General features: G+C 36.5%; 1 protein-coding gene across 3 annotated transcripts in view; it reads right to left on the minus strand.

Annotated features, from left to right (window-relative positions):
• The window catches only part of ATRNL1 (attractin like 1), an 807,510-nt gene that overhangs the window by 747,089 nt on the left and 42,801 nt on the right, over positions 1–17,620 (minus strand). For all 3 annotated transcript variants that reach the window (XR_011462739.1, XR_011462740.1, XM_070363366.1), the window contains exons 4-5: positions 12,973–13,101; positions 11,130–11,338 (exon numbers count right to left, since the gene is read on the minus strand). Coding sequence is in view for 1 of the 3 variants with exons in the window: in XM_070363366.1 (XP_070219467.1) it covers positions 11,130–11,338; positions 12,973–13,101 (338 nt within the window). In the remaining 2 variants the exon portion in view is untranslated. The remainder of the gene's footprint in view (positions 1–11,129; positions 11,339–12,972; positions 13,102–17,620) is intronic.

A 17,620-nucleotide genomic window follows, 5' to 3' on the forward strand; every position in this document is an offset into this window, starting at 1 on the left:
TTAAAATTACAATTCTAAACCACTGAGACCTCTTTTAACTCAGGTTGGCAAAAAACAGTCCATGAGTAAAATCCAACCCAGTACATGTTTTTGTAAATGAAGTTTTGTAAGAACACAGTATGCTCACTCAGTTAAGTATTACTGAAGGCTGCGTTTGCCATACTCGGCAGAGTTGAGCAGTTTCAAGAGAGATCATACAATTCACAAAGCCAAAAATACTTCCTATATGGTAGTTACAGAAAAATTTGCCAACCTCTAATTTAACTGAAAAGAAATAAGATCATATGAGCATTATACATAAGTGGTATACCTACTGCTCTGAATGCTAAATGCTGTTTTCTTTAAAAGAAAAATGTAGATTTAAGTCAAGAATAATAAACCAAAATTATAAAATGTTAATAATAGGTTAATCTGGGTAAAGGGCATTTGTATATTCTTTGTACAATCCCTGTTCTTGCAATTTTTCTATAAATTTGAAACTCTTTCTAAATAAACAGTTAAAAACAAGTCTGCTGCCTAAAGGCACAGAGTTGGAAACAGTCAAATAATACATAGTTTTGCCTGGCAGAGGTTGATAGAGAATAATGGCATGTAAACTTCTTAAGATTTCAAATCAATAATCATGTATGAAGTCCACACTAAAACAAAACAGTTCAGAGCAAGCTTGTGGTAGGCTAAATAATGAGCCCCAAAGATAAAGCAGGTCCTAATCACTAGAATCTATGACTCTTACCTTATCTGGCAAAAGAGACTCTGTAAACATAATTAGGTTAAAGACCTTGAGCTGGGGAGTTATCTTAGACGAACCAAGTGGGCTCTTCATGTAATCACACACGCCTCTCTAAGAGAGATTTGACTAAGGAGAAATCACCAGGACCACTGAAGCAAGATGCTGTGCTCCATGCTTCGGAGACGGAAGAAGAGGAAAAAGCCAAGGAAAGCAGGCATTGCAACTCTACTGCTAGAAAAGTCAAGGATGCAGATTCTTTCTTAAGAGACTTCAGAAGGAGTGTGGCCCTGCCAACACCTTACCTTGACTTTGGCTCAGTGAAACCCGTTCAGACCTTTAAGTATGTGTTAAGACACCAAAGTGAAAGTGAAAGTTCCTCAGTCATGTCCGACTCTCTGCGATTCCATGGACTGTCCATGGAATTCTCCAGGCCAGAACACTGGAGTGGGTAGCCTTTCCCTTCTCCAGGGTGTTTTCCCAACCCAGGGATCAAACCCAGGTCTCCTGCATTGCAGGCAGATTCTTTAGCTGAGCCACAAGGGAAGCCCAAAAACACTGGAGTGGGTAGCCAATCCCTTCTCCAGGGGATCTTCCCGACGCAGGAATGGAGCCGGGGTCTCCTGCATTGCAGGGGAATTCTTTACCAACTGAGCTATCAGGGAAGCCCCCGTTAAGACAAGTTTGTGGTAATGTGTGACAGCAATTGTAGGAAACTAATGCTAATAACTGAACTGACTGAACGTTAATAACTAAAATTTTTGATTTAACTTACTTAAGATAAATATTGTTATTTAGTACAAGAAATCAGACTTTAGAGATTTTAAAAACTTTACTGTGCAATCTGAAATATCTACTTTTCTATGCAAAACAGCAACTTTTTCCTGTCTTTGTTACTACCATATTTTCTGTAACTTCTAGCAGTGATTAGAAGGAATGGTCAACAGCCAAACTCTACAGATTGTCATTATTTTACTCTAAATTAATACATTTATATACAGAATGAAAGATATATGAATATGACTTAAAATTTTAAGGAAGATTAGATGTCTTAATTTGTAGTTTTCTGTACTCTACAACTAAAATGATTAAGAGAGTAAATTTATATACTGAATGTTAGTTTAAAACACAAATAACTATAAAGAATGAATTATACACAAAAAGGCTCCATCACCCATTAAATATCATTTAAGGCCATCCAAGACTCCATTTCATAAAAATACATCCATGAAAAATCCACTACTCTATTATCTGGACACTTATGGAATATCTCTGCATAATTCTCTCTGCATAATTCTCCCTGTATAACTTTCATCAATCAATATGGGAATTTCCTCAAGGTAAGTAGATTACAGCTCTCTTGAAAAAGATGTACTAAACTAGTTCAAGTTACAGTGTGTTTCATAAATATTTAATATGCTACCTTTTCCACGGGTTAATCCAAAGAGCACAAATGAATTTCTAATGATGTAACTTTTGGCACTAGTGACAGGCTGCTGCTGCTGCTAAGTCGCTTCAGTCGTGTCCAACTCTGTGCGACCCCATAGACGGCAGCCCACCAGGCTCCCCCGTCCCTGGGATTCTCCAGGCAAGAACACTGGAGTGGGTTGCCATTTCCTTCTCCAATGCATGAAAGTGAAAAGTGAACGTGAAGTCGCTCAGTCGTGTCCGACTCTTAGCGACCCCATGGACTGCAGCCTACCAGGCTCCTCCGTCCATGGGATTTTCCAGGCAAGAGTACTGGAGTGGGGTGCCATTGAGAGACAAATTTTTGAGGCTATTCTATAACCCAAAGTAGAATTATACTCTGATCCCTCTCAAATTTATATCTCTATCCTTACAATCTCTCTTGAATTCTAGACTCAAAATTAAACTACCTACATATATTGTCACCCTGCTTATTTAACTTATATGCAGAGTACATCATGCAAAATGCCAGGCTGGATGAAGCACAAGCTGGAATCAAGATTGCTGGGAGAAATATTAATAACCTCGGATAAGCAGATGACAGCACTCTTATGGCAGAAAGCGAAAAAAACTAAAGAGCCTCTTGATGAAAGTGAAAGGGGAGAGTGAAAACACTGGCTTAAAACTCAACATTCAGAAAACTAAGATCATGGAATCCGGTCCCATCACTTCATAGCAAACAGATGGGAAACAACGGCAACAGTGACAGACTTTATTTTGAGGGCTCCAAAATCACTGCAGATGGTGACTGCAGCCACGAAATTAAAAGACTCTTGCTCCTTGGAAGAAAAGCTATGACCAACCTAGACAGCATATTAAAAAGCAGAGACAGTACTTTACCAACAAAGGTCGGTCTAGTCAAAGCTAAGGTTTTTCCAGTAGTCAAGAATGGATGTGAGAGTTGGGCTATAAAGAAAGCTGAGCACCAAAGAATTGATGCTATTGAACTGGGGTGTTGGAGAAGACTCTTGTAGTCCCCTTAAACTACAAGGAGATCCAACCAGTTCATCCTAAAGGAATCAGTCCTGAATATGTATTAGAAGGACTGATGCTGAAGCTGAAACTCCAATACTTTGGCCACCTGATGCAAAGAACCGACTCACTGGAAAAAAACCCTGATGCTGGGAAAGATTGAAGGCAGGAGGAGAAAGGGATGACAGAGGATGAGATGGTTGGATGGCATCACTGATGAGATGGACATGAGTTTGAGTAGGCTCTGGGAGTTGGTGATGGACAGGAAAGCCTGGCGTGCAGCAGTCCTTGGGGTCGCCAAGAGTCGGACACGACTGAATGACTGAGCTGAACTGAACTGACATGACATTTCTACTGGGATGTCTCATAATCATCTCAAACTTAATATGTCCAAACCTAAAATCTTGATGCCCCCCTCCCAAATCTGTTCCTTCACCTGTGTTTACCATCTCAGTAAACAGTACTCTCATTCACCCAGCTGTTCAGGACAAAGATCTTAGAGCTACTGAGTTCTCTTTTTCTCCCATATCCATATCCAACAAATCCTGGACTGACATTCATTAGGTATGTAGGAATGCAGCCTTTCCAACTGTTAAAATCTGGAAATACTTCACTGATACAGTAGATGCTGCAGGTTACCAGGTCTTCCCCTTCCAAGTTACGCTGGCCCCTCTGCAATAATCCAGACTCTTCACAAAAGACAACTAAAGAGGTAATTACCTTACACAGCATGGCTTATCCAGGATCCTGTTGATTGGCTGGTGTCTCAGTGTCTGAACTTTACCAATTATAAACATTTTTAAATTCAATCATCTCTACCAGTCTCTTCACACAGATCCTTTCCTTTACAACTAACATCCTTGTCCAAGCCACCATCCATCTCACCCTGATTACTGAAATAGTCTCCAAACTGGTCTTCTTATTTCTATTCTTCTTCTCTACCTATCACATTCAACTCTCCACAATGCAACCAGAATGATTAAAAATATAAATCTACTCATCAATTCCCTCAAAATCTTTCAATGATTTGCTATCACGCTAAAAATAAAAATCCTAAAGATGGCCTACGACTCCTACATGACTGGCCTCAGTATTCACTTATTGAATGGAAGAATGAAAATGTTCTTAGGATCACAGAAGATTAAAATGAAGTCAAACCTTGCTTTCCCACTTATGAGCCATGAAATCTTGGAAAAATGATTTAACTTTTCTAAACTTCATTTTAATCATGGAGATTATACCTAAAGAACATAGAATCCTGTGTAAATAAAGTAAGATTGAATGAAACTGTACTTAATATTGAATACTACTATGAAAGCTTCATAATAGTAAGCATATTACTATTATGAAGTTTATTCTCTCATTTCAATATACAAGGAAACTAAGTATAATTAAGTCTACAGGCTAAATATGCTAATGAAGCCTAGCATTATTAGGTATTATAAATATACATGCCAAAAGAAAACAGTAAAATTATAACTAAAACATTTCTACAATCACAGGTAAATCCAATTAAGAAATAATTGCAAATGACAAAACCCAGAATAAAGTACTACAAAGTTTTGAAAGTTTTTCCAAAGCAATTCCAGAATTACTGAATTACATTCTTCCTTCCTTCTCTCTTTTGCACTGGAAAAGTTTTTCTAAGGGAATCTATCTCTGATACGATAATGGAAATCAGTACAAAAATTTTACTTGCTTTAGACAAATCTTATAAAATACTTTTTCTTCCATAAAGAATGATACAAATTTAAAGTCTTCAACTGAGTGAAACAGCAATTCCTGGAAGGTCCCCTAACTTTATGAATAGATTTATACACTATCTGCTGATGTTACTAGAAAAACTGTAAGTGCTATATACAAAGATGCAGGATGGAAAATCAAGCAGTAAAATTTTATCTCTCCTAACAACTGACTGGCATTTTAACAGCATGCTTTGATTTCTCAGGAAAAAAAGAATTAGTCTGAATAGAGTTCCTTTATATCATTTTAGAGCAGGAAAAAAAACTGAAAAGTAACCCAGTCAAACAAGAGTTTGGGGGGAAAAAAATCATGCTCCAGAGTTTTAGACTTCTTTTTGATACAGTTTTGGCTCATACATTTAATTCAAATTTAATCTATGACACCATGAAAAAAATATTTATCTTACTAAGGTGAAACATATTAAGGACAAGTTTTTTATTTTCTTTTTGTAGTTCCTCAACAGGAAATATTAAATAAACACTGCTAACTTTGAACTATATCAACACAACTCGTTAAGCTGCATTTCTATAAATAACTCTATATTGAACTTTTGGTATTTTAAATAAATCCAGTTACAGAAAATACAACTTGTCCTCTAATAGTATCTCTAGTGTCGTATATCAGATTTCTTTGACTGTAAGCCACAGAAACTCGTTTTGGGGAAATTAAGGAAAAATGGGAATTTGTTGAAAAAATATGGGGAAATTCAAAGAATTTTTAAAAGAGGCTGAAAAGTTACACTTAAAATAGGTAGGTATATGGATTTATCATCCCATCAAGATTACTCACAATGAGTGAAAGGCAATTGCCCAAAAAGAAATTGAATTGCTAATAGGAAAGGAAGAAATATGCTGAGAAGGGAGATGTGAAGAGCAGTACACGTAACTTACTGTAATCACTCCAGAAATAGTCCTGTAATCTAATATGTGCACTGCATCTGAAATTCTCTACAGTAAAAGGCAAATGAGATAACACTGCTGCAAGCATCCTATCTTCTAACATCGTTAGAAAAATCTGATTTTGGTTCTATATCCAAAGTATTCTAAACATTTTCAAGGCCCATAAAACCAATCTCCAAAAGACAGTTATCAATTTTAGTGCAGTTTAAATGTCCACAGCTGTTCCGACAATATCTGAATTTTATAAAACAATGAATTGTGTGAGTGGTAATCACTACAGTAGGTCTGTTCCAAGAATACGTGGTTCTCACAGTTTAGGTCAATGATGCTATTACACTATGAAAGGAACTGTCCTTCTTTTAGCAAAGATCAGTGCTCTCCAATTACTGTTTTTGTGTTGTGAAAGGCCTGAAACAAAGCTTTACAGACTGGTTCTGATTAGTTGAAAATGATAAATACAGAGTGAGATGGGATTGAGAACAGGATCTGCCTATCCTACGTCTAAGCCAGAGGCAATAAAATAAGTGGTTGTAAGTTTTTCTGCATTAGGTAAGTTTCTATAAGCAAGGAACCTCTGTCTGGCACAGAATAATGGCCTGTGAATTTTGTTGTAACCCGCAACTCAGTCCTTTGTTCCATTCTCTCTCTGTACTCCCTTCCTTCATGATCTCAGCTGAACTCATGGTTTTTGGTATCATCAACTATTCCCAATTTAACATTTTTAAGCCAGTCAGCCCGAAACAGTACAGACCTCTCTCCACTAAACTCCAATTGCTTTTCAACATCTCCTCTAAGACGTCTAAAAGATATCTCAAACATAACATGCCAAACCCAAACTGATCTGCCTCCTAAAGTCTCCCTCATGTACATTGATGACAACTCTATCTTAATCTAAGGTCAAAAAGTCTTAAAGTCAATTTTAGTGTAGTTTAAATGTCTCTTTTCTTTCTCCCTTTATTAAATTTCTAAAGGAAAATGTAAGTTATGCTGTGTACTTATACACACTATACTAAAGTAACTATGTCCTAATATGTTACATGACTAACCCTGAGAAAAATAATTTATGATAAAATATTCATGGATCTGAGATAGAAGATTTCCTATTTTTCTAAAACAAAATCATCAAGTTTCTACAACTTGAAAAGTGCCATGGAGTCTTAAGTGCGTGCTTTGGTAGTCAATACTGCCACCCGATGGCAAATACTAAACTCTAAAACCAAAGGATGGAAAGAAAATACCTGACCAGACTGTTCAAATTCAAATGCTCACCTCAATATGTAAAATGTTTTATTTAGCAAGTAAATTTCATAATTTATTGGAGTACTCGTCTACTGAAACATCTGTACCTGAATGTCCACATAACACTAAACAGGCAAACTAAACCTTTCTAATTCATTCATTTAAGAAAAAAAAGAATTTGAGTGCCTACTATACAACAGGCACTAGAGAAGATGCTGAGGATATAAAGATGATCAAAACATAATTATTCTTAACTTCATGGAGTTTACATTCCAATAGGAAAGATAATCAAAGAATCACACCAGCGTAACTGTGGTGGATGCTACAAATTGAAAGGATTCAGTGCTAGGAAAGCGTCTAATGGAGGACCTTCCCCGAGAATGCTGAGGGTGAAGGAGAAGTGCAGAAATAAGAAAGGCCTTGAGATATTTAGGGACAAAGAACACGCAAGGAACCGAAATAAATCCAAACAAAGTGTAACTAAATTTAAAGAATCAGAAACACTATAGAAAACTACAAATTACCTGACGTACACATTAAGATGCTATCTTTTAATCAATAATCTCAAAGGCTGAAAACATCCAACTTCAATCCTTACCTGAGAACTACGACTGGACTGAAAAAGAATACTGAATATTCATAAAGAATTAGAGGACTAAATGACAGAATTGAACAGGATATGCCAGAATAGGAAAGGACCGGGGACGATTTTTCAATGTCCAAGTAATGATCTTTCATACAAAACCTGATAATCTGGTTTTCAACTCCATAGAATTGGGGGAGGGAATGTTCTGTGGTAATAAGTTGAGAATTGTACCCTGAAGCCTGCTGGTTTATCTTTTCCACCTGTCGACTACTACCATCTATTCCACATCACAAAGTTTTTCTGAGCAGACACGAGAGAACTGTTCAACACATTCCTCGTCAATTATGGCAACAATCTATACTTTAAAATATTTTATTTGTATTTTTTCCTTTATTTAGAAGACTCTAATCATCTGAACCCCCTTCCTTGTTTAGGAAAATCTCTAACTGTGTGGATTTTGTTCAGAAACAAAATCTATTCCCACACAATTCAGAAGGTAGGGGTAAGACCAAAATATAGCCAAGTAGATATTACCGAGCAGGCCTTCAAACCTTCGTAAGTGATAACAAAGATGTGGGGAGAGTTTAGAACTTCTCTACCCAAGCCTACAGCATGCCGTATCCACAGCAAGGACACAGGGGTGGTGCCCCAGGATCCAGTGGCAGCAACAGGAATATCCTAATCAAACTTTTCTGTGGCTATATCTGTGCTGGGAACCAACCCACTAGCCTTCCGTTACACCTATCCCTTTGCAACCAAGGTTTTACAGCCTTCCCATCACCTTTGTGAGCTACCCAATGTCCTTTTGTATTAGTCAGAGTACAGGTTAAGACAACCAAAAGTAAGTTGCTTAAATAAGCTAAAAGTTCATTCTTTTCTCATAAAACACATTCTACAGGCAAATATGCGAGTGTTACCACAGTTGCTGCCATTTACCAGCCATTGTAAAAGATGTCAGTGATGTAAAATTCCCACACAGCATTTCCACTCATATCCCACTGACCTAACAGTATAATAACCACGCTAGATGCAAAGAAGGCTGAGGAATATGGTATGCAGCTGAAGACCATGTGCTTGAGAGCTACAAACTCAGTGAATTCTATCACCAAAAAGAAGGCAAGAACAAATGCTGGGAGGCAGAGATCCCTGACATAGTTCCCAATAACTGCCTTTTCTGCTCAGGGAAGCCAGAACTGTGTCTGTTGCTTACAATCAAACCAAAGACTGCCAGTGGTTCTGATTGTCTAAAGTTATGTAAGAGAGAAACCTTGAGCCACTCTGATTAGGGAGTTGATTAGGGGCAGGGGTGGGGGAAAACACATAGCTACTTGAAGCTCTGCTTCCTTAAATACAAAATTAGGGATCAGATCTGAGGCTCAAAGAAACCAGACTATACATCATCTGTCTTGAAAGAAGCACAATATCCATTTCACCAAACACTACCCATAAAATATTCATCAGAGATAAATTAATTACTAAGAAGCAGTAATGGTATACAAATGTCTAGTTTCTATGTAATATTTTATAATTTATAAAGCACTTTCACATTATTCTCATTTTAAAAAACGTGTACATGTATACACGTGTATGTGTTAATATATATATATAAACTTCATATTATCACTTTGCTTTAAAAGTAAACATACCCAGTATTTGTTCCCCATGTCCACTTTCTTTTAGACATTTAAGAGTCAAGTCCTGACAAGAATAATAAAATGTGAAATGCCAATAAACAGAGCCAGAAAAACAACAGATAACGTTTTCAACCAGATATATATTACAAAACACCCAGAAAATAAAGTATTTTAAAGATGGAAGAAAAGAACAAAGAAAGGACAGAGATGTTCATAGAGAATATTTTACAAATATATTTCTCATTTGCTTTTAAGACTGTTGAGATGAGCTGGGGACTAATAGCAGATGAAGACAAGTTAGAAAAAAAAATCTTGCATATAAGCTATACTTCTATTTCTCAGGCCTTAGCTTAAATATATTCTTGATGTACTTACTAGTCTCTTCAGAGAAAAGGACATTATTTTAGATTCAAGACTGAAATGGAAAAAAAAAAAAAAAAGATACCTCAAGGCACTTTTTAAGGGAAGAAAGGCCATGAATTATTAAAATAGCCACTCAACAAAATACATCCTATAATTAAAAACACTGAGAAATTTGTATCTGTCATAATCATAATAGGGAATCAAATGCAACTCAATAATCACTGATATTTCATATGGTTGGAGTAACTAATTTTTTAATGAAATAACATGTGTTAAAGATGGGCATAATTTATGGAAAGCCTAAAATAATTGCTCCAAATAACTACTCAGCACACTCAGCAACATTTGTTTAATTTGTCTGAGTAAAGTTAAATATGAGGAGCACACTCTCCTTGGTTTTTACCTGGGTCTGATAGGAACTACTGCTACGACTGCTACACATGGTCATGTAACTTTAGATTATGTATTTCTTGAGTCATATTTCCCCCATCAACAGGATTAATACACAGGATTCTCAATGTGTAAATATAAGTTGCACAAAGCAAGCTCTCGGTAGGTAAGTACTGTAGTTGGCCAAAGAGTTCACTGGGATTCTTCTGTAACATCGCAAGGGAAAAACCCAAATGAATGCTTTGGCCAGCCCAATCTATAAATATATTTTATACAGACCCTATATAATAGTAAGATTTATGATTTTATACCCAAATACTTAAAGCTAAAACTTGTCAATATACTCTAAATTTAATATTTAATAATACATGTTGATAAAAATTATTTAGAAATTCTTCCCTAATTCTTACTGCTTTTGCCACAGGCAACTGAAAAACTTTTTAAAATATTCTATGTTCTTTTAAAAATAGCCACAAGAGGTCAGTCTTTACTAAGAAAGAAGTTTAATATAGTCCAGTACCTTCCAAGATAAGCATCTATTTTTACAACATGCTATTTATGTTACCCATTATAAATCAAATTTTGATGTACCAGGTGTTAATTTTAGCCAAGCCACCAAATCTTTGGGAACCCATCAAAAAATTAAAGAAAATCAATAATCATACATCTACAATTTAAGGAGTTTCATTTATAAATTTATTTGATTCTCATAATAGCATGTAGACAAAATCTTTACTGATTTTGTGAAAAAAGTGAAAGTCGTTCAATCATGTCCAACTCTTTATGACCCCATGGACTACACACCACCAGGCTCCTCTGTCCATGAGACTTCCCAGGCAAGAATATTGGAGTGGATAACCATTCCCTTCACCAAGGGATCTTCCCCACCCAGGGATGGAACCTGGGTCTCCTGCATTGCAGGTAGATTCTTTACCATCTGAGTCACCTGGGAAGCCTTTTGAAGAAGCAAATTATTAAGACGTTGACTACTACTGAAATTCTAAAAATGAATCTATGAGATTTGGGTGTGCAAACTACAGCAAATGAGTGTAGATATTATTTGTATTAATATATTAGCTATGTGACTACATGTTTCAAAAGCCACTTACCTTGCCAACTATCATTGCAGACACACAACTTTTCTCCTGTTAGGTCACAGTAACCGTGATCTGGACTGCCGCAATTGGCTTTACAGTAGGGGATATCACAAGCTTCACCCTTCCAGTATTTATCACATTCACAATACACTTGACTTGAAACAGAGACACTAGTTGTACACTTCCCATGACCAGAGCAATTGTTAGGACAAGAATTGATTCTGTAAAATATAATTCATATATATTCAAATTCAAGATGATTAGAAAAATAATCTGGGCTGGTATTTTGTTAAATTTATAAATGTTATATGTGTCCATGTGTTTCATTTAACACATTTTACAATGTGACTTCAATTCTTTACTCTGTACTTTTTTACCCCTAAGGCGATTCAGGTATACATATCTTCAACTGGCCTCAGTCCATTCAATGAATTTACTCTGCTACCAAGACTACACACTCAACATCTGTAGGATCTATACAGTTCCAAGCACAATGTTTGGTAAATATTCAAGTACTCAAATGTTTTATAGGATATGAGTACACTTTATAGGTAAAAAATAAGGTCATGAATACATGAAACAGTAAGAGAAGACAAAACATAAACTGGTTGCTGCTAAGCTAAGTCACTTCAGTCGTGTCCGACTCTGTGCGACCCCATAGATGGCAGCCCACCAGGCTCCCCCATCCCTGGGATTCTCTGGGCAAGAATACTGGAGTGGGTTACCATTTCCTTCTCCAATGCATGAAAGTGAAAGTGAAAGTGCAGTCGCTCAGTCGTGTCCGACTCTTCTCGACCCCATGGACTGCAGCATACAAGGCTCCTCCGTCCATGGGAGTTTCCGGGTAGTAGCACTGGAGCGGGTGCCATTGCCACATGACACTTAAATAGCATGCTATCACCTAAACACTGTTGTGGAAATTAAAAGGTGTTTATCGGATTTTATTTTAAGGCTCCCTAACTGATTATATTTTACTATATATTTATTCTCCCTTGTGTACATGCTTGATATAAATAAACTCTATAATAAATTGTTGATTCAAGGATATTTAGGATGTCTTATTCCTCATGAAAAATCCTCGGTTATCATTTTCTACATTACTGAAGAAAACAAACAAACAAAAAAATGTATCAAATTCTTCTGTGGTCATTCCTAATGAAAACAACCAAAAGAATCTCTGGCTAATTCACTTCACCCTTGGACTTCTATAAAAATTTGCACAGAGAGTTAGACATAAGAAACACTCAAGAAATATTATTTTTCTAATTTTAAAGAGACAGTGGTATGTAGCCACTTACCTTATCTCCTAAAAGCCTCAATTTTCTCATGTGTAAAATGGGGAAAATACTCACTTGACAGAACTGACGTGAAGAGAATTAAAGAATCTTATTGTATATACAGCATTCAGCACAGTTTCTGCAATAAGAAGGACTATGAAAATGTAGCTCTCTTCATTCTTCAGATTAGGTATAAAATACCTTGGAGCACAGAGGGGCAGATAACAGCTCTCTGCAATCCTGAACATTTGTGACTTAAAGTTACACTCAGTGTGTGTTTCTTTACTTAATCGTTTCCCGACGATTTTTTTAATTTTGTAATTAATTTTCAACCAAACCTAACTTGTTACCATGGTGCCTTGAAGCTTACAAATTATCCTAATACAAGCTTAGACAGGATTTGGGGGATCATATTATTAAAAATCTTATGTAACAGGAAGAGACGCTGTATATTTTGGAATTTAACACCCTAGCCGATTCCTGGTACATAAGACATTTATACAAAAAAACAATAAACTCTTTTATGTCAAATTATAAGAATCATTATTACAATACGAATTTAAAAAAAAAATACTTACGAGTAAAAAATGTTGAAACCAGTTAGATTATATGCAGCATCACTAAAAAAATGTAACAGTGCATAGCCAGATGTTGTAACAACTTCAGGCACAGTTTCATTTCCCCGTATTTCAGGAACTATCAAACCACTGTTAAGAGCAAAGTTGAACATTGTGTATATTAATGTACGTATGACTGTTAATCACATAAGACTTATTCAAAATATTCTTTTCACAATCATTAACTATCTATTATATATTACAATGCACAACAAGAAGAATAAATCTAAAATGAGTTCCCAGTCATTTCTCACCAATGAGCTCTACTGCTGCTGCTGACGACAGAAAACATCTACTCTCAGGCCACCATACTCCTTTCTCTCTTCTCAACACTAGACTGTAATTTCTGCCCTTTGCCCTGTTGTCCATTCTCTCATAAGACCACAGGGTGCTCTTTTACTTAAGTTCTATGTAAACCTCCATTTAAAGATACCTTGGGAAAGAACTGTTGTTGCTAAGCTGCTAAGTCATGTCTGACTCTTTGGAACCCCATGGACTGTAGCCCACCAGGCCCCCTGTCCATGGGATTTCCCAGGCAAGAATACTAGAGCAGGTTGCCATTTCCTTCTCCAGGGGATCTTTCCGATCCAGATATCAATCCGCATCTACTGCATTGTAAGGCAGATTTCTTCACCACTGAGCCACCTGGGAAGAACTAATACGGTTAAAATGTCCATTCTACCCAAAGCAATACTACCTTTATTTTCTTGGGCTCCAAAATCACTGCAGATGGTGACTGCAGCCATGAAGTTAAAAGGCGCTTGCTTGCTCCTTGGAAGAAAAGCTATGAGAAACCTAGATAGCATATTAAAAAGCAGAGACATTACTTTGTTAACAAAGATCAATCTGGTCAAAACTGGTTTTTTCAATAGTCGTGTATGGATGTGAGAGTTGGACCATAAAGAAAACTGGGTGCTGAAGAATTGATGCTTTTGAACTGTGGTGTGGAGAAGACTCTTGAGAGTCCCTTGGACTGCAAGAAGAGCCAACCAGTCTATCCTAAAGGAAATCAGTCCTGAATATTCATTGGAAGGACTGATGCTGAAGCTGAAACTCCCTCCAATACTTTGGCCACCTGATGCAAAGAACAGACTCATTGAAAAAGACCCTGATGCTGGGAAAGATTGAAGGCAGGAGAAGGGGACGACAAAGGATGAGACGGTTGGGTGGCATCACCAACTCAACAGACATGGGTTTGAGCAAACTCCAGGAGTTGGTGATGGACGGAGAAGCCTGGCGTGCTGCAGTCCATGGGGTCACAAAGAGTCAGACATGACTAAATGACTGAACTGAACTGAACACAAAGCAATCTACAGATTCAATGGAATCCTTAGCAAAACATCCATGACACTGTTCATGGAACTAGAACAAATAATCCTAAAATTTGTATGAAACCACAAAAGATCTTGAATAGCCAAAACAATCTTGATAGAAAAAAAAAAAAGAACAAAGCTGGAGGCATCCTGCTCCATGACTTTTGGCTATAATACAAAGATACAGGAATCAAAACAGAATAGTTTTAGCATAAAAAAGACAAAAAGATCAATGGAACAGAATAGAAAGCTCAGAAATAAACCCACACACTTATGGTCAATTAATCAATGTCAAAGGAGGCAAGAATATACAATGGAGAAAAGCTGGTCTCTTCAACAAGTACTGCTGGGAAAACTAGATGGTTATATGCAAAACAATGAGATTAGAACATGCCCTCACACCATACAAAAATAAACTCAAGATGGATTAAAGACCTAAATATAAGACCAGAAACCATACTACTCCTGGAAGAAAACATAGGCAGGATACCCTTTGACATAGTTGTAGGATTATTTGGGGGGATGTGCCCCCTCAGGAAAGGGAGACAAAAGCAAAAATAAACAAATGGGACCCAATCAAACTTAAAAGTTTTTGCACAGCAAAGGAAACCATCTGCAAAATAAAAAGACAACCTACTGAAAGGGAGAAGATATTTACAAATGATGTCTGATAAGGGGTTAATGTCCTAAATATAGAAAGAGCTCATAGAACTAAGTATCAAATTTTTTTTTAAAAGTTTTTTTTTACCTGATTGTGAAGACATGCATAGACATTTTTCCAAAGAAGACATACAGATGTACAACAGGCACATGAAAAGATGCTAAACATTACTAATCATTAGAGAAATGCAAATCAAAACCACAATGAACCACCACCTCACACCTGTCAGAATGGCTATCATCAAAAAGAGGACATAACAAATGTTAGAGAGGATGTGAAGAAAAGGGAACTCTCTTGTACTCTTCATGGGAACGTAAATTGATGCAGCCACTACGGAAAACAGTATAAAAGTTTCCCAAAAAATTAAAAACAGAATACTGTATGACCCAGCAATTCTACTCTGGGATATATCTAAAGAAAATGAAAACACTAATCCAAAATGGTATATGTATTCCAAAGTTCTTAGCAGCATTATTTCAAAGTCAAGATATGGAGGCAACCTAAGTGTCTACCAAGAAATGAATGGATAAAGAAGATGTGGCACGCACACACACACACACACAATGGAATATTACTTGGCCATAAAGAGAATGAAATTTTGCCATTTGCAACAACATGGATGAACCTGAAGGGTATTTTGCTTAGTGAAGTAACTCAGAGAAAGACAAATAAATGCTGTATGTTTTCACTTACATGTGAAATTTAAAAAAATAAATAAAACAAACAAATGAATAAAAGAAAACCGAAACAGACTCACAGACACAGGGAGCAAACCAATGGTTGCCAGTGGGGAGAGGGGTGGTGGAGGGAACAAGATAGGGGAAGAGGCTTAAGGGGTACAAAGTACTAGGTATACATAAATAAGATACAAGGACATAACATACAGCACAGAGAATATAGCCAATATTTGATAATAACTTTAAATGGAAGATAATCTATAAAAATATCAAATCACTATGTTGCATACCAGAAACTAGTATAATATTGTAAAGCAACTATACTTCAATTAGATAGATAAAATAAAACCACCTTGGTACTCTCTAACAAGTGACCTTATAGCGTTACTCTTCCCCACTGGTTGCAAATTCTCATGAAGCTAGACAGAACACTTCATCCGATCAGCTAAGTGATTACAATGATATTCCAGTTAAAGTTGCACATCTGCAATTCACTAACCTAGTTTTAGATTATCTTAACATACATACTTTTTATAATTCTTTAGCATTTTGCATACTCATGCAAATTACATCAATATATAATTATTCCAAAAGACAACAAACACAAAAGAAAATGAAGTTTGTTGGGGAAAAATATAACTGTGTAAAAGCAGGAGTTCTATATTAATAACTGGTATTTCTGCCTTTTTAAGCATTCTTGTTCACAGGGGAAAATTACATATCTTCATTTACTTATACCATACTATCCTCTCTAAATCTAAGAAAACATATAAGAAAAAAAAAGCTGCTAACAACAAATTACATTACTCAAAGTATCCGATTCCTTTAGACACTGTTAAACTTATGTTTAGGTACCAACAGGTACTGAAGTCCCTCATTCAGATTGTATTTGACAGAACAAAATGAAATATTATAGTCAAGTAATTTATTTTGTAAACACATTTTGAAAAGCAAACAAATTAAAAAGTAAACAACCCCTGATGTTTTAACAATTATTATAACATTTACTAGCTTCTGTTTGTGAAGGAACAAAAGATTTTAAAAGCAGACTGTCAACAGAATTAATTTCTGTAAGACCAGTTTTAGTTACACATATATAATTTTCACTGTAGTGAGATTACATCACATGAATACATTGCCAAAAATAATATTCCAGATCTTTTTAACAGATATGATTAAATGCTCTGAAACAGATGAAAAGAGCAGATTTGTTTGCTTGGCTGTTTGTTTGTGTTTTAAAAACAATAAATGAAAGAAGATTCCCACTTCCCACATAACATACCTATTTGGACCAACCAACCTTCTCACTGAAGTCAACTAGAAAAGGAACTGGCCTCACCATTTCTCCATACAGGCATTCACTAATTTCAAAGTTAGAGGTCAGGTTCAAAGGGCTAAGAAACTGGACTGTTTCACAGAGCTAGGAAACCACAGAGTAGAACACAGAACCCCCTCTGACCTGAGACCCCAAAGACTAGGAGTAAAAGTGAACCCATAAAACACAGGACCTTCAGAAACGACAGCGTGGCTGTGAATCACCTCAACACCTGATTTAGAATCCAGCTGGCTGTGAATTTCTAGTGTCCCCGGCATTCTCCGGGAATACAACAAATTCCTAGGCCTCAAATTATTATTACTAATGATTTTACAATCAAGGTGTCCGGCACATGATTGTCCAGCACACAATAAAAAAAATAACACATCTCCATTCCAATCCATCTCCATATTATAAAATGGAGAATTATATATAGTTCTATCTTGCCTACAGAATAAAGTCAATTTCTTTAGTGTGGTAAGAAGAAAGCAATGTTACAGTGATCTGCTGCTGCTGCTGCTTCTAAGTCACTTCAGTCGTGTCTGACTCTGTGCGACCCCATGGACAGCAGCCCACTAGGCTGCTCTGTCCCTGGGATTCTCCAGGCAAGAATACTGGAGTGGGTTGCCTTCTCCAATGCATG

The sequence above is a fragment of the Bos mutus genome, chromosome 26 (genome assembly GCF_027580195.1).
Source record: "Bos mutus isolate GX-2022 chromosome 26, NWIPB_WYAK_1.1, whole genome shotgun sequence".
NCBI lineage: Eukaryota > Metazoa > Chordata > Mammalia > Artiodactyla > Bovidae > Bos > Bos mutus.